The sequence below is a fragment of the Thalia democratica genome, chromosome 1 (assembly GCF_965202585.1).
Source record: "Thalia democratica chromosome 1, ktThaDemo2.hap1.1, whole genome shotgun sequence".
Classification (NCBI taxonomy): domain Eukaryota; kingdom Metazoa; phylum Chordata; class Thaliacea; order Salpida; family Salpidae; genus Thalia; species Thalia democratica.
This window is the reverse complement of record NC_139165.1, coordinates 104,549,903-104,569,079: the sequence shown is the minus strand read 5'-3', so window position 1 is coordinate 104,569,079 and position 19,177 is coordinate 104,549,903. Positions and strand designations below refer to the sequence as shown.

At 26.8% G+C, this 19,177-nt stretch overlaps 1 protein-coding gene across 1 annotated transcript in view; it reads right to left on the bottom strand.

The window, feature by feature from the left end:
• Positions 1–6,662: 6,662 nt before the first annotated feature.
• Positions 6,663–19,177, bottom strand: part of LOC145849258 (exportin-2-like) — a 32,370-nt gene continuing 19,855 nt past the window's right edge. The window contains exons 15-22 of the mRNA XM_082954403.1: positions 11,598–11,772; positions 11,240–11,385; positions 10,144–10,268; positions 9,620–9,784; positions 8,880–9,026; positions 8,238–8,329; positions 7,738–7,859; positions 6,663–7,178 (exon numbers count right to left, since the gene is read on the bottom strand). Of these exons, the coding sequence (XP_082810529.1) occupies positions 7,089–7,178; positions 7,738–7,859; positions 8,238–8,329; positions 8,880–9,026; positions 9,620–9,784; positions 10,144–10,268; positions 11,240–11,385; positions 11,598–11,772 (1,062 nt within the window). The 3' untranslated portion in view covers positions 6,663–7,088. The remainder of the gene's footprint in view (positions 7,179–7,737; positions 7,860–8,237; positions 8,330–8,879; positions 9,027–9,619; positions 9,785–10,143; positions 10,269–11,239; positions 11,386–11,597; positions 11,773–19,177) is intronic.

The following is a 19,177-nucleotide window of genomic DNA, read 5'->3' as shown; positions in this document are numbered from 1 at the left end:
AATGTTGCGTATTTGGTTCATCTTGCGACCACGTGACTAACACCAACACCAACATACCAACTGCTGACCAGTCCATCGAAGTTCAAGGTGGGGGCATGATGGGTCAGGGAATGAGGCCTGGTACGTGATAAAGATGCAAATAGTGTTATTATCTTTATTCAGCTTTAAAATTGCCAGAAAAACTAAAGAAAAAAATTAAGCTTATCAAACCTAATTTATATTTTAAACTTTCCTTTCAAAACTATTTTAGATAATAATGAACTTAGGATTACTTTACAAAATGTATTTAAACGTTTTAGGACCAGGAGGTATGGGCCAGGGTGGAATGGGACAAGGTATGAGACCCGGTATGGGCGGACAGGGTGGTAATAACATGAGACCTGGTTTCGGTGGTCCGGATAACATGAGACCTGGCTTCGGTGGTCCGAATAACATGAGGCCTGGAATGAGACCAGGTATGTGCTACATATATGTATACATAATTGTGATATAAAAATGAATTAGTAGGAAAGAAAAATTAATTATTACATACATGATACAACAAATTAAAAACACTTTAAAAAAGTAGTATTTAAAAAAATTTGAACGTTTTCTTTGATAAAGCCATAAGAATAGTACTTTTTTAGTTTCAAATTTAAGTATTTTACATAAGATATTTAAAACTAAAATGTTGTTTTTCTTAAAGGCATGGGAAACCCAAACAACATGACCAGACCGAACAACACCAGACCGTTTGGACGTCCCGGAGGTATGGGTGGTCCGGGTGGTATGAGACCTGGTATGGGCAGACCTGGTGGTTTCAGACCTGGTATGAGGCCTGGAGGAAGGCCCGGTGGGTTTAGACCGTTTGGTATGAGGCCACCCATGGGTAACCAGCAAGGTAAAAACTTTAAATATAAATATCATTTTATATACATTTTTTTTACGATTTTTAAATACCGGTTAATTTCTCAGAATTTATACTACTTTTAATTAGTATAACAGAAAAAGTATTGTATAAAAAAGTACTCAATTTTGCAAATAAAAAAATTAATTTTGTTTACAAAAAACTTACTATTTCAGTCAACTTTTCTCATACATACAAAACATACTGTAAACAACAATTACATAAAACAAAGTTTTTCGACCTAGCACTTATACATTAAGTTTTGTTTAAAAATAGCTTCTTTTTCATTTTTTTCTAGTTTACAACTTCTGGTAATTTTTATAGAATATATTGACTTGAACATATAATTGCTTAGGTTTTGGCGGATTCGGTCAGGGCAGACCGCGACCAAGTTTCGGCATGGGACCCGGGAGCCAATTTGGCAATCAGCAAAACAGCCAGAATGTCCAAGAAGAAGAGCAGAGTGGTCAGAACGCTCAAATGTCGCAACTGATGCAGATGTTTCAAAACTTTCTCAGGAGTCTTGGCATGAACAACTAAACAAATATTTTTGTGTTAATGGATTTTTATTTTAGTGTACATTTTCTGATTTTGTTGTAAATAAAGCTTGTTCAAAATTAAACCGGTAATGTTTTTATGTATGCTTTTTAGATTAAACTTTGAACCAGAAGAGTTTTTGGTAACTTTCATAATTTCAAATTAAATAAACTTTAAAAGATTTGTTTAATTTGTTTCTTTTTTAACTAAATATCATTCAATCTTGTATCTATATAAAAAAAAGTAAAGCTTTGATTAAGTTTGTTTAAACTGACATATAAAACCAAAACAGTTAAACTATAAAATTTAAAAATTCTTGTAATTGTTCAAGGGTATTGTTTTTGCTTACCTACTTCTAAAAAATACTAGATAAATTCTTAATTCGAAATGCTTAAATTGTTTTTTAATGTCTGATTTATTTGTTAATTAAGTCAAAACAACGTTTCAATCTTTTGAAGTAGTCCATCGAGATCCTCAGTTGAACTTGAAATAAAACTGGAATACATGTGTAAAGAACAAACAAAGTAAAACTTATAACTTTAAACTATCAATTTAAAAAATCATATTAATAACAGGTGAATACATGCTAAAGTTAGAATAGTATATGCTATTTAGTAATAATATAGATTTAAAGCTAATGAACATACTTACGATTAGTAAACGAAATGCAATGTTTTAAGTAATCATCTTATAAAAAAAAATATTATTATTTGCTTAACTTAAAATGCTAAAAGAAAGTTTAGTTCAGACGCATACTTTGTTTTTAGAAAAAAAAAATTAATTAATTTCTAATAACCTAAGTTTTACAACTATACAACATCTAGTCTTGCTCTTTTTAAGTTACTTGAATACAACTAAAAGTTAAAAACAGTTTATGCCTCAAAACTTCAAAAAAATATTTATAATTTTGTAGTATAGCCATTTGCAAAGAAAAGGAACTTTAATACTTGAAACAAAATATTCTTTTGGTCCCTTTTATATAAAACTTTACTAGTTTCTTGTAAACTTTTTTTAGAAGTGGGGGTAAAATCTTCTTTAATAAATAGAAATGAAATTTTATTACTTTTCTTCAAGATTAGTCGCTTGTGTAAATTAGTTACCACTAAACTTAGATATTTTTAAATTAAAAATTAAGTTTTAGTGAGCTTTTGAAGCTGTTTTTACCAAAATTAAAATCGAGTGACTAAACAAAACAGTTAAACTAAAAGTAAGCAATAACTAACAGACATAAAACTTATATAGAAGTAAAGGCATACAAAATTATTAGTTTTTCTGATTTTATTCTTTACAAAAACAACCTTGTATCAAATATTTTATTAAAGGATAAAAACTTAATTAATTTACAGTTAGTTATATAACAAAACTTAAGTAGTTTCCAAAAAGTGTTTTGCAAAAACTTATCTTTAAAAAATCTATGCCATTATTAAAAAACACTGTTTTAAATTTAATTCTACCCATGCCTAGCAATCAGTTGTTATTTTGGAGTGTTAATTAAAACTAAATTGCAGAGTATTTTTAATAAAGTATTGCTTTAAAACTTTAAAAACAAAATATTCTCAAAATTTTAAAATGCTCAAATAGGTGTGTTAGTAAAAATTAACAAACTAGCAAAGAGCTTGATAAACTAATTTAATTTTTTTATACTAACTTTTTAATCATTTGTGCACAGGTCTTTTTCTTAAGTTGCTTACTATTCACAGTCTCTAAATAGTCAAAAAACCACTAACACTAAAGCTACAGTTCATCTTCGACTCACTTATAAAATTGTCTTGTTAGTTTATATTTATGTACATTATTTGCCATAAATATTAAATTTAGTTTTCAGAAGTAAATTATAACTTTTAAAAGTTTAAGTGAGAATTTTTATAGTCTCTACAAAGAAAAAATGAAAACAAGTTGCTAGGCTGTTAAACTACAAAAGCAGCTAAGAAGTAGTGTGGCCTGATAACGGATTTAAAAGTTCTCTGAAATGAACGTTGCAAGATATCTAGTGTTACATGTTGTTTATTGAACGATGAAAAAAAAAACGCTCAAAAAGTTTGGTCTAAGGGTTTGGTGTACAAGGGAAGCTTTCGGTTATCGAGTCGTACACCACATGCTTATAAATTTTCTTACGAGCGATTGCACATAGTTTTTATCATTTAAACATTTAAATCTTTAGTAATAAAACAATCAATTTAATGAAATGAAAGAAAAGAATACTAAATGAAAATTAACTGAATTTTGTGTTATAAATCTTGTTTAGTAACATAAGAACTAAAAAATATATATAACTTTAAATTAACTTTTAAAAGGAGATTGTGATCGTTACATGTACAAACTTGTCCTGGATAAGACGTTAAAAGGTATCCAATAGGTAGGTGTGCAAATCTACAACCGAAAGGTGCTTTGTCTTCATACCAAAAATTTAGAGCAACTTTTTTTGTCGTTTAATAAGCTATATATAAATAAAATTTCAAAATAAATAAAAATCAAAATCTAAAGTTATTAAGGTTTGCACGCAATTTCAGACATTCCTCTGGTTTTGCTCACATTTTTTCTAAAATTTGTTGGTCCGCGCTCAATTTAGCTTGTAAACATATAAAACGACGTATCAGGTCGTTTGTAAAAGAGTAGCCTACTAATAACAGTATATTTTAGTATATTTTTTATTTTGTTGTTTTTAATTATATAACTAGTCATGTCCCCGTGAAGATAATCTAAAAGCATTGAAACTTCGGAACTTAATTATTATTTAACTTTTTCATTGAGTGCAAGTTAACCTTGTTCTTTTTTAAAATCATGTTTAGTTTACTCTTAAACTTTTTAAATAAACTTAGCTACATCAACACTAACTTTATGATACTACTCTTTAACTGATATATTATTCTTGTTTACGCCTATTGAAAGGTACATTACTGGTAAGAATTTTTATAATATCTACTTAAAACAAAAAAAAATCTCAAACTTTCAAGAATTTATATAAAACAAAACCAAATGCTCATTGAGAAAATAAACAGTTTAATGGTCTACTCAAAAAATACATACTGCCAATACTTTTAGTAAATCGAAACTTTTCAAAAGTTTGAACTGAAATTTTTCAACACATAGTAAAATAAAGCCTAAAAAACAAATTTCTATTTAGAAAAAAGTTCACAATTTGTTAATCTATCATAAAAAGCTAGTTTTTTAAATTCAAAAATTTCCATGCATCTAAACTTACATTTTAAAATTTTGAAGCATTCTAGCTGACAAAAAGTCATATTTTAGTTAATTAGAAAAAAAAAGTTAGCCTTACGCATAAGTTATTTATAACTTTTTCTGTGTACTTACTCAGTGAATTCTTAACCTAGATCACATTTTGGTACTCGATAAAATAACATACTTATCCGATAAACTTATGATCATATTTTAAAGACACAAAGTTTTTACCATAATTTACATAAACACTTAAGAAATTCAATGATCTTTTAAAGTAAATTTTCAAATATTTTCAAAGTTAAATAGATATAACAGTTTGTTTTTTAATTGCCTTGATATTTGAAACAGTTAGTAGCAAGCCTAATTATAATTTACACGAATAACGTGTAAAGATTACAAACTTATCTCATATTTTAATTTACCAGAGTGTTCACTATTTTAAACATTTAGTTTTAAAACCTGTTTTTGAGATCTGATCAAAGCAAATTAAAATTTACTAAATTTAATGGTTATTTTTAGTGGGTAGCTGTCAAATTTGCACAAGCGTACAAAAATGTACGAAGGGACAAAATTGCACGAAGAAACTTTTGCACGAGCAGACAATTTCGCACGGGTTGAATTGTTTTTAATTCTAATTTAGTTTTTTTTTTTAATTTACTATCACTATTACCCTCGGTCGAAAACTTTTTTTCTTGATAATTAATTTTTACTTTTACCCGATTACCCGTAACAATTAGTTGGTAGTTTTTTTTTTCTTTTTATTTAGTATATTTTTATTCATTCATTTTTCTGGAGTTTTTAATAACAATTTTTATTAGTTTTTTTTTATGTTTACTATCACTTTTACCGCTAACCTTTTCCCTCGGTCATTGACTTTTATTTTTTTTACAAACTTATCTTTTAATTATTTTTTTTTTACTCTCAGGCAAAAATTACGGTGCAATTTGTCCCCTTGTGCAAAAGTATCTTCGTGCAGTTTAGTCCCCTAGTGCAATTAAGTAACCGCGTGCAATTTTGACCTGTTCCCATCTTAACAGTTGTGAATAAAACTTTTTTTGTGAAAATTTATCGTTTTAATTGATATCACTATTGACCTAAATGAACTAATCTTCAAGTTGCTTTTTTGTTTTCAAAAGAGTTATAGTTTGTGGAAAAATTGAATTGTCATCCAGTCAGCTCTCACACAAATGCATGCATAATTATTTATTTGTATAATTTTTAAATAAACAAAACATTGATTCAAAAATATTAATACGTATTTAACCAATATTTTTCCTTAATGTAACTTAACGTTAGAACAGTGCCAAGATTGGTTTGACCTTTTCAGTCGGAATATAATAAAATCTATTTATAAAAAATACAATACAAATGCATCAAGAAGGAAAAAATTAGTTTTATGACCTTAAAATATTAAAAACTTGTAACAATCAAACTAAAATTCATTGAAGAACAGGGTTGTCACTTGTTTTTGAGAAATTTCTTCCAAGTTTTTAAAAGTACACGTTTTTCGGGGTCTATTTTTAGTTTCAACTTAAGCTTGGGGTTGAAAACCGTGTTAAGTAGTATAAAAACATTGAGAAGATAATGTGAAGATACTTTAAATATTTTTTTTAAACAAAAAATTTTGGTAACAACAAAAAAATTTATATTTATGATAGCTTTTTTGAGTCAAATCTAAATTTCTATACTTTGATTTTGCCTTAACTAAAAATAAAAGCTCTTTTAGTCACAATTTTTTGCAATTTTGGTCGCAATTTTTTGCCACCGAAACCGGCCGCGAATAAAATATACAATTTGCATAAATTTGTTTATATCTATACTATTGTAAAAATGGTATAGATCTATACTATGGTAAAAATTGTATAAAATTACAGGTTTTTCGAGTTTTTCTTTTCAAAATTTCTCAAATTCCAGGTATTTCCAGAATTCCAGGTATTTTGGCAACCCTGAAAGAAATTATTTATCAAAAACTATGAGTAATGAAACAAGCACAAATACATCTAAATTTTATTGACAGACATTTTACCTATCAAATATCGGACCTAACACATCAGTCACACAAAAATAAAACAGAGAGAAAAAGATAAAAGATAAACAGGTTCAGAGTTTGAAAAAACATAATTTTAAAAGTGTTTTAAGGGTTAAAAAGATTAGTTTTCGGTAAAAAGATTAAGTTTTCTAGTTTTCTATTTAAAAAAAGAAGTTGTATGACAAAGTTGTTTCTCAGAGATGAAAATAATAAAAACGTAAAAGTACTTATAAACTTTAAAACAAGTTGTTTTTCAAAGCATATAAAGTATGATAAAATAAATTATTAGAGTCTTAAAAGTTCAAATCTGAAGAAATGTAAAAGGGTTATAATGAAGTAAAAATAAGTTTGGCAAAATATATTTCATTCGCCAGAAAGATACCAAAAGAAGTCAACATTCAAGAAGAATAAAGTCTCAAGAGATACACACAAACGGTCTGTTCAATGTTCGTATTATCAAGAGTGGATGTTGACGCTCGCTTGAGTCATGTAGTTCTGAATATGCTTCTGCACTGTTCCGTTCAAATTCTGCAGCTTCACTCTGACCTGTGAAAATAGTTTGTTTTTGTTAAGTTTAAGCGTATAAGTTTCAATAAATGAGATGATTTCGTTACGCTGTGAAATGAAGACATGACTGGAAATATTATAAGATTTTAAAAACATAAGTAGTTAAGTAGCTTATACTAGAATTGTTTAAGTATAAGTTTCAGTTGAAATTCAAAATACCCACTAGTACATTGAGAAACATATTTTAATGTGTGTTAGTTACTTTACCAACTCAACAGGTCATAAAAGTAATGTTACACAAGTTGGTTTAAAACAAAAATACTTTTAAAAAATTAAATTCGATAATAAAACACATTAACATAAAACTTTTTCGAAAATCAATTATTATGGAAAGCGCAGTATGTTTTTGTTAACAACAAAACAAACTCACAAAAACTTAAACAGATAGCACAATAATTATAATATTTTATATAAAATATTAAAATACAGTCTTGAAAGAATAAATTCATTATTTCTCCTCTAGTAGTTGAGATCTCTTTATTTGTTTTCTAAAAATCAAAACATACAACGATTATAATATTAAATTAATAAAACTAACAGATACTGATTTGGAAAGTTCTGAAATCTGCTGCGCGAGATACTGCTTGGGGTTCTTGACTCCGGTTTCGTCTACGAAATGCTTCTTGGCGAAATTCAGCTGAGAGTACTGGTTCTGGTATCCTAGTTAAAATATTTGATATATTTGAAAATTATCAACAATAAAATTTCGCACAACGTAAATGTTAAAAGGTTTACACTGTTTAAAATATATTAAACTTAATAATATTCTCATAATTAACTTTACATAGTTCAGCTGAGAGTAATGGTTCTGGTATCCTGTTTAAAATAGTTTGTACATAACAATATTTTTATAGTACAATTTAAACATTATAAGGTTTTTGTTTTTTCAGCTGAAGTCTGGTCGATATCAGCAAAATGCTTATCTTTGGTATTTATTATTTATTTATATTATTTTATTTAATATTTACCTGAACTTTGATCAATATCAGCAAAATGCTCATCTTAACTTAAATTTTATTATACTTTATTAATATTTACCTGAAGATTGATCGATATCAGCGAAATGCTCATCTTTGCTTTGATCTTCCGGAAGTTCCATCAATGCAACAAGAGACTCCAACAATCCACACCTTTTACAAAATTTCGATTATTTAAATATTTCAATGTACAATTTTAATTAATATAGAGCAATAATCCACACCTAGAAATTTATTGGTAGTTAAATAAAATAATCGACAACTTCTGTGATTTGTATATTTAAATAAATTAACGTATTTAGCTAGCAATGCTACACAGCTATTGTGTAATGACCCCGATTTTTTTTATATATAATAATATCATTTTTTTAAGCTACAAATTTCAAATTTGATCCAAATTTCTGTTTAACATTGTAAATAAACTTTTAGCTCTCTTATGAGTATATGAGGTTGTATATCTCATAAACGAAACGGTCATCTAAACTATTGTTTTTCATAATTTAATAAATATAATTATATATATAACAAAAGGTTGTTTTAAATGTTTTTGTACACACTGTATGCAAGTGAGAGTAATAAAATAATATTAAATATTATTTACCACAGGTGATTGTTCTGATGATTGGTCATGGATGTACACTTGGTAAGCAGATTGGTGTAAGCAACAAAAATATATTTAATTAAAATTTTAAATATTACTCACCACAGGTGATTGTTCTGATGATTGGTCATGGATGTACACTTAGTGAGCAGATTGGTGTAAGCAACAAAACACATTTTCCTGTTGTGCGTACCAAGTACTTTCTGCAGGTCCGGTATTATCACTTTTTCCACAACCATTTCAAACATTCTGTATCAAAATGTTTATTGAATCAAAAAAAAATTAACATTTTTCGTTGATTCTAAGTATTACTACTGAAATCACATTTTTATGTGGTTAGATTATAATTAATATTAAAATATTTTTTATATGTGTACATTTCAATTAAAAAGTTTTACACCTTTTACTTATCAAGGTTTTGAGCTACAATATTTTGTAAATTAAAAAATAAACATAGATACACTACTGGTAGAACTAAACAATTTAAGTGTGCACATTTTAATTAACTACTAAATACCCAGTATAAACAGTATGTAACAAAAAATATATATTGCAAACTAATAACAATATTATACAAAAAAAAATCATATTTATTAAACATTCATTAAGTATCAAGGTACATTTTTAAATTGGTTGATTTTTTTAGGGAGCACACCTTATACAACTATTAATTACCCAGTATAAATGGTATCGTGACAAAACAATATATGTTACTAATTATTACATAGAATTAAGTATATATATTTATTGTATTTTTACAAACACAGTCTCAATGGTGTCGTCTTATAAACTTATAACAATACTACATATAAAAAATGTATATATATTAATTATATTTATACCCGGTTTGGATGGTGTCGACTTGGTGTTTGAAGTCGTTGGGCGATTTGAAGTTGATGAAGTTGGCGAACACCACCAGCAAACCTCTCACTAATGAGTTCGTCTTGTTTCTCTGCAAGCGCACAAACAGCATGCTGAACAAATCCCTGTATCCTCCTAACTCTTGCCTGAAGAAATAATAAAATTAACATAACAAACATGTGTTAAGGGTTCAACTCTATTCACTCAGAATCAGAACTCTATTTTTACAAGTTTATCTTGCTTTGTAGAGTTGTATCTGAGCTATCAGACATTTTTAACCGTTTGAAAAAATTCAAAGTATTTTTTGAGTTATAAGCGATCAAAGACGATGACCTCAGGTTTCTTATGGAAGGCAGAAACCAAAAAACGCGAAAAATTTTATTATTTCATAAAAAATTATCTTCTCCTTCATTTTTTAACCTACTTGGAAATACTTTTAAACAGACTGGTAATAATTCCTAATACATGTCTAGAGTTAGTTGCAAATAATAAATATTTAACTTACTCGGATATTCCTTTAAACAGGCTGGTGATAATTCCCAGTCCATGCTCGAAATTGGTTTTGGTTCCCATGAGTCTTTGGGACACTCCTTTCATATCAATCAGCTTTTCCAATGTACCTCTGGCGTTCTATAAAAATAATTAATTTAAATTAAGTTTAATTTAATTATATTTTACTTTATTTAGATTCCTTTGTATCATTTATTTTTATGTCAACTAGTTTTTCTAATGTACCTCTGGCGTTCTGTTAATAGTAAATTATTTTATTATAATTTTGTTTTACAAAAAAAACATCTTATTTCACTTTGTGTAGATAACTTTTTAAAAGTTTAATTATATTGCCAACCAGTTTGTCTAATGCACAGGGTTTCTAAATGTTTTTGGCAATTTTTCTTCAGGTTTCAAAAATTTCTTCCAGATTTTAAAATTACACGTTTTAGAGTCTATTTTTAATGTAAGATTAAGTTAAAGGTGAAAAATAGTATTAAATAGCATAATGACATTGAATACATATCTTAAAACTTGTTTAAATAAGTAACTAATGATTAATTAGTAATTAATGAATAATTTCCCTATTAATCATAAACACATTAATAACATTTTGTTTTTACACACCTTATCAATAATAGCTTGCAGGATTCAACTCAGCGGTGCAGTTTTTTCATTAATAACTAATAATAAATATTTAATTACTATTATAGGAAGGTTTTTGAACGTATTTATATACCATTTGCAACTTAATATCAATAGGTTCATTTTGTTTTTTATATTTTATTACACAAAGCTTTTCAAAATCATACAAGATTTCTTTGTCAAGTGATGAATTTTAAATGAAATTTGAAAAAATTTTAGTTGAGTGAATAGCTTAAAAAATAACTTTAAATTATGACGTATGAATAAATTAAAATAAATACAAAAATTAAAGATTCAGTAATTAAAACTAAAGGCATGTTTATTAATAGATTGCTAATAATTTTGTTTTACCATTTAATGCTACTTGCGTATTTAAGTTAGGTCGCTCTTCTTCAAAAGAAGATGAACCTATTGATATTAAGTTGCAAATGGTATATAAATATTTAATTCAATTTCAAATAACTCACCTTGTCAATGATAGCTTGCAGTAGTCTACTCAATGGAGCGATGTTTCCCTTATTCTCCCACAAAACGGGTTTCAACAGCCCGGGAAAAATGTTCATGTAAATTTGTGGTATGGGTTGGGGTCTCAACTCCAGTACAAGCGACATTACTGTAAATAAATTAAATTATAATATTTACACAATTTCTATGTATATTTGAGGTATGGGCTCAATTTTAATAGAAGTGATATTTTTTTGAGAAAAATATTATAAAAATTTTTAGTGCGTTTTACACGAAATAAGATAACTTTACTTTTGGTTCTTACTATACAGAACTGAAAACAAACAAAATAATTAATTTAAAAAAAATGTAGAAACAAACTTTGAAAAACGTAAGGAGTAAACTCGTCAATTCCATTCTCCAATATGCGAATGAATATGGGGTAGATGTGGTCTTCGAACATTTTGGCTGCCTCAGGTTGCTGATTCAGCGTGATTCTGATGGACAAACAGAATGTTTCGAACAAATAGTGGTTAAATAGAGGGTTGGTAGGATTCTGTGTTAAGTATTAATTTATTATTAATTTACAAACAGAATGTTTCGAACAAATAGTGATTGAATAGAGGGTTGGTAGGATTCTGTGTTAAGTATTAATTTATTATTAATTTACAAATAATAGTTTCGAACAAATAGTGATTGAATAGAGGGTTGGTAGGATTCTGTGTTAAGTATTAATTTATTATTAATTTACAAACAGAATGTTTCGAACAAATAGTGATTGAATAGAGGGTTGGTAGGATTCTGTGTTAAGTATTAATTTATTATTAATTTACAAATAATAGTTTCGAACAAATAGTGATTGAATAGAGGGTTGGTAGGGTTCTGTGTTAAATATTAATTTATTATTAATTTACAAACAGAATGTTTCGAACAAATAGTGATTAAACAGAGGGTTGGTAGGATTCTGTGTTAAGTATTAATTTATTATTAATTTACAAATAATAGTTTCGAACAAATAGTGATTGAATAGAGGGTTGGTAGGATTCTGTGTTAAGTATTAATTTATTATTAATTTACAAACAGAATGTTTCGAACAAATAGTGATTGAATAGAGGGTTGGTAGGATTCTGTGTTAAGTATTAATTTATTATTAATTTACAAATAATAGTTTCGAACAAATAGTGATTGAATAGAGGGTTGGTAGGATTCTGTGTTAAGTATTAATTTATTATTAATTTACAAACAGAATGTTTCGAACAAATAGTGATTGAATAGAGGGTTGGTAGGATTCTGTGTTAAGTATTAATTTATTATTAATTTACAAATAATAGTTTCGAACAAATAGTGATTGAATAGAGGGTTGGTAGGATTCTGTGTTAAGTATTAATTTATTATTAATTTACAAACAGAATGTTTCGAACAAATAGTGATTGAATAGAGGGTTGGTAGGATTCTGTGTTAAATATTAATTTATTATTAATTTACAAATAAATATTTCGAACAAATAGTGATTGAATAGAGGGTTGGTAGGATTCTGTGTTAAATATTAATTTATTATTAATTTACAAACAGAATGTTTCGAACAAATAGTGATTGAATAGAGGGTTGGTAGGGTTCTGTGTTAAGTATTAATTTATTATTAATTTACAAATAATAGTTTCGAATAAATAGTGATTGAATAGAGGGTTGGTAGGATTCTGTGTTAAGTATTAATTTATTATTAATTTACAAATAATAGTTTCGAACAAATAGTGGTTAAACAGAGGGTTGGTAGGATTCTGTGTTAAGCATTAATTTATTATTAATTTACAAACAGAATGTTTCGAACAAATAGTGATTGAATAGAGGGTTGGTAGGGTTCTGTGTTAAGTATTAATTTATTATTAATTTACAAATAATAGTTTCGAACAAATAGTGATTGAATAGAGGGTTGGTAGGATTCTGTGTTAAGTATTAATTTATTATTAATTTACAAATAATAGTTTCGAACAAATAGTGATTGAATAGAGGGTTGGTAGGATTCTGTGTTAAGCATTAATTTATTATTAATTTACAAACAGAATGTTTCGAACAAATAGTGATTGAATAGAGGGTTGGTAGGGTTCTGTGTTAAGTATTAATTTATTATTAATTTACAAATAATAGTTTCGAACAAATAGTGATTGAATAGAGGGTTGGTAGGATTCTGTGTTAAGTATTAATTTATTATTAATTTACAAATAATAGTTTCGAACAAATAGTGATTGAATAGAGGGTTGGTAGGATTCTGTGTTAAGTATTAATTTATTATTAATTTACAAATAATAGTTTCGAACAAATAGTGATTGAATAGAGGGTTGGTAGGATTCTGTGTTAAGTATTAGTTTATTATTAATTTACAAATAAATATTTCGAACAAATAGTGATTGAATAGAGGGTTGGTAGGATTCTGTGTTAAGTATTAGTTTATTATTAATTTACAAATAAATATTTCGAACAAATAGTGATTGAATAGAGGGTTGGTAGGATTCTGTGTTAAGTATTAATTTATTATTAATTTACAAACAGAATGTTTCAAACAAATAGTGATTGAATAGAGGGTTGGTAGGATTCTGTGTTAAGTATTAATTTATTATTAATTTACAAACAGAATGTTTCGAACAAATAGTGATTGAATAGAGGGTTGGTAGGATTCTGTGTTAAGTATTAATTTATTATTAATTTACAAATAATAGTTTCGAACAAATAGTGATTGAATAGAGGGTTGGTAGGATTCTGTGTTAAGTATTAATTTATTATTAATTTACAAACAGAATGTTTCGAACAAATAGTGATTGAATAGAGGGTTGGTAGGATTCTGTGTAAAGTATTAATTTATTATTAATTTACAAATAATAGTTTCGAACAAATAGTGATTGAATAGAGGGTTGGTAGGATTCTGTGTTAAGTATTAATTTATTATTAATTTACAAATAATAGTTTCGAACAAATAGTGATTGAATAGAGGGTTGGTAGGATTCTGTGTTAAGTATTAGTTTATTATTAATTTACAAATAAATATTTCGAACAAATAGTGATTGAATAGAGGGTTGGTAGGACTCTGTGTTAAGTATTAATTTATTATTAATTTACAAACAGAATGTTTCGAACAAATAGTGATTGAATAGAGGGTTGGTAGGATTCTGTATTAAGTATTAATTTATTATTAATTTACAAATAAATATTTCGAACAAATAGTGATTGAATAGAGGGTTGGTAGGATTCTGTGTTAAGTATTAATTTATTATTAATTTACAAACAGAATGTTTCGAACAAATAGTGATTGAATAGAGGGTTGGTAGGATTCTGTGTTAAATATTAATTTATTATTAATTTACAAATAAATATTTCGAACAAATAGTGATTGAATAGAGGGTTGGTAGGATTCTGTGTTAAGTATTAATTTATTATTAATTTACAAATAGAATGTTTCGAATAGTTAGTGATTGAATAGAGGGTTGGTAGGATTCTGTGTTAAGTATTAATTTATAATTAATTTACAAACAGAATGTTTCGAACAAATAGTGATTGAATAGAGGGTTGGTAGGATTCTGTGTTAAGTATTAATTTATAATTAATTTACAAATAAATGTTTCGAACAAATAGTGATTGAATAGAGGGTAGGTAGGATTCTGTGTTAAGTATTAATTTATAATTAATTTACAAATAAATGTTTCGAACAAATAGTGATTGAATAGAGGGTAGGTAGGATTCTGTGTTAAGTATTAATTTATTATTAATTTACAAACAGAATGTTTCGAACAAATAGTGATTGAATAGAGGGTTGGTAGGATTCTGTGTTAAGTATTAATTTATTATTAATTTAAAAATAAATGTTTCGAACAAATAGTGGTTGAATACAGGGTTGGTAGGATTCTGTATTAAGTATTAATTTATTATTAATTTACAAATAAATGTTTCGAACAAATAGTGATTGAATAGAGGGTTGGTAGGATTCTGTGTTGAGTATTAATTTATTATTAATTTACAAATAAATGTTTCGAACAAATAGTGGTTGAATAGAGGGTTGGTAGGATTCTGTGTTAAGTATTAATTTATTATTAATTTACAAATAAATATTTCGAACAAATAGTGATTGAATAGAGGGTTGGTAGGATTCTGTGTTAAGTATTAATTTATTATTAATTTACAAACAGAATGTTTCGAACAAATAGTGATTGAATAGAGGGTTGGTAGGATTCTGTGTTAAGTATTAATTTATTATTAATTTACAAACAGAATGTTTCGAACAAATAGTGATTGAATAGAGGGTTGGTAGGATTCTGTGTTAAGTATTAATTTATTATTAATTTACAAACAGAATGTTTCGAACAAATAGTGATTGAATAGAGGGTTGGTAGGATTCTGTGATAAGTATTAATTTATTATTAATTTACAAACAGAATGTTTCGAACAAATAGTGATTGAATAGAGGGTTGGTAGGATTCTGTGTTAAGTATTAATTTATTATTAATTTACAAATAAATGTTTCGAACAAATAGTGATTGAATAGAGGGTTGGTAGGATTCTGTGTTAAGTATTAATTTATTATTAATTTACAAACAGAATGTTTCGAACAAATAGTGATTGAATACAGGGTTGGTAGGATTCTGTGTTAAGTATTAATTTATTATTAATTTACAAACAGAATGTTTCGAATAAATAGTGATTGAATAGAGGGTTGGTAGGGTTCTGTGTTAAGTATTAATTTATTATTAATTTACAAACAGAATGTTTCGAACAAATAGTGATTGAATAGAGGGTTGGTAGGGTTCTGTGTTAAGTATTAATTTATTATTAATTTACAAATAAATGTTTCGAACAAATAGTGATTGAATAGAGGGTTGGTAGGACTCTGTGTTAAGTATTAATTTATTATTAATTTACAAACAGAATGTTTCGAACAAATAGTGATTGAATAGAGGGTTGGTAGGATTCTGTGTTAAGTATTAATTTATTATTAATTTACAAACAGAATGTTTCGAACAAATAGTGATTGAATAGAGGGTTGGTAGGATTCTGTGTTAAGTATTAATTTATTATTAATTTACAAACAGAATGTTTCGAACAAATAGTGATTGAATAGAGGGTTGGTAGGATTCTGTGTTAAGTATTAATTTATTATTAATTTACAAACAGAATGTTTCGAACAAATAGTGATTGAATAGAGTGTTGGTAGGATTCTGTGTTAAGTATTAATTTATTATTAATTTACAAACAGAATGTTTCGAACAAATAGTGATTGAATAGAGGGTTGGTAGGATTCTGTGTTAAGTATTAATTTATTATTAATTTACAAACAGAATGTTTCGAACAAATAGTGGTTGAATAGAGGGTTGGTAGGATTCTGTGTTAAGTATTAATTTATTATTAATTTACAAACAGAATGTTTCGAACAAATAGTGATTGAATAGAGGGTTGGTAGGGTTCTGTGTTAAGTATTAATTTATTATTAATTTACAAACAGAATGTTTCGAACAAATAGTGATTGAATAGAGGGTTGGTAGGATTCTGTGTTAAGTATTAATTTATTATTAATTTACAAACAGAATGTTTCGAACAAATAGTGGTTGAATAGAGGGTTGGTAGGATTCTGTGTTAAGTATTAATTTATTATTAATTTACAAACAGAATGTTTCGAACAAATAGTGATTGAATAGAGGGTTGGTAGGGTTCTGTGTTAAGTATTAATTTATTATTAATTTACAAACAGAATGTTTCGAACAAATAGTGATTGAATAGAGGGTTGGTAGGATTCTGTGTTAAGTATTAATTTATTATTAATTTACAAACAGAATGTTTCGAACAAATAGTGATTGAATAGAGTGTTGGTAGGATTCTGTGTTAAGTATTAATTTATTATTAATTTACAAACAGAATGTTTCGAACAAATAGTGATTGAATAGAGGGTTGGTAGGATTCTGTGTTAAGTATTAATTTATTATTAATTTACAAACAGAATGTTTCGAACAAATAGTGGTTGAATAGAGGGTTGGTAGGATTCTGTGTTAAGTATTAATTTATTATTAATTTACAAACAGAATGTTTCGAACAAATAGTGATTGAATAGAGGGTTGGTAGGGTTCTGTGTTAAGTATTAATTTATTATTAATTTACAAACAGAATGTTTCGAACAAATAGTGATTGAATAGAGGGTTGGTAGGATTCTGTGTTAAGTATTAATTTATTATTAATTTACAAACAGAATGTTTCGAACAAATAGTGGTTGAATAGAGGGTTGGTAGGATTCTGTGTTAAGTATTAATTTATTATTAATTTACAAATAAATGTTTCGAACAAATAGTGATTAAATAGAGGGTTGGTAGGATTCTGTGTTAATTATTAATTTATTATTAATTTACAAACAGAATGTTTCGAACAAATAGTGATTGAATAGAGGGTTGGTAGGATTCTGTGTTAAGTATTAATTTATTATTAATTTACAAACAGAATGTTTCGAATAAATAGTGATTGATAGAGGGTTGGTAGGATTCTGTGTTAAGTATTAATTTATTATTAATTTACAAACAGAATGTTTCGAACAAATAGTGATTGAATAAAGGGTTGGTAGGATTCTGTGTTAATTATTAATTTATTATTAATTTACAAACAGAATGTTTCGAACAAATAGTGATTGAATAGAGGTTTTGTAGGGTTCTGTTGTGATTACATTTGTTTATTATAATTTTATATACTGTTATAATCGTATATAATTTTAATTGTTTTGAATAAATGGTCATTGAAAAGAGGGTTTGTTGGATTCTGTAATAAGTTATATTCATTATTAATTTAAAAATAATAGTTTCAAACAAATAATGGTTGAATAGCGGATTTTTTGGATTATGTATCAAATATTAATTTATTATTTATGTTAAACTAATTATTTGAAATAAATATTTATTTAGATTACACTATAAGAATTAATATAACTTTTATCATTTATTTATTCAATTGAATTTTTACTAATATTTTTAAAAAACAGCTACACTTTTGCTAAAAAAACTAGGGTGGTTTATTATTAGTTTTTCTGAGTAAGTTCAGGCTAGTAAAAATATACAAAAGTATTTTTAGCGAACTATATTGGGGTAATTATAGAACTTGAAAATTAAATACGTTATACCGAACAAGTTAAAACAGTTTTACAAAATTTGCGGTATTCATTTTTTAATCATAAGTTCTTTTACTAAAATAGACAATATTAATTTAGACTTAATAAATTTGATGTTTGAACTACATGGGAGTTCGTCTTCATTTCGATCATACGCATACTATTGAACGCGTGAAGAAAAAAACTTGATAGAATATATTAAATGTACTTTTCTTGAACTTGGTTTATTTAACTGCGTTTACACACAGCTTCAAATCTCAAACAACCTAGCTGAAAACACAAATTTATATATAGTATTGTTGCTTACAGCTTGATATTTATTTTTTTTAAATAAATTTGACAATTTTTTAACAACTACGTCACAAAAAGCTTCAAATGTATTTTTTTATAAATTTCACAAATTATTTTTAGAATTCAATCTTTTAAGGACATCAACTTGGTTGATTGTAAACAAGCGATATAAAGACTGCGGCACGGGATGATATTATTGGCAAAACTGTTTTTACATATATAAAATTTAAACTCGCGGTTTTGTTTTAGATTCGAGCTCTTAACTTATTGATTAATAATGCTTTGACATATTTCATCAAACTTTCGGTTTAAAATAATATAACAGCGGCCTGTAGATTTTTTTCTAAAAGAATGCGGCCCGCGAGCAACTTTTTATGGGAAAACTGACCAATTAACTATAAAGGCTGCCAACCCTTGTTATAAAGGATGGAAAATATTGAGATAAAATATGAAGCATTCAATTTTTTTTTAGAAAATGACGGCGTTTAAAATTTTCCAAGGTTTATTTTCACAGGGTTCGTGCGCGAAATTCCTTTTCATTTAG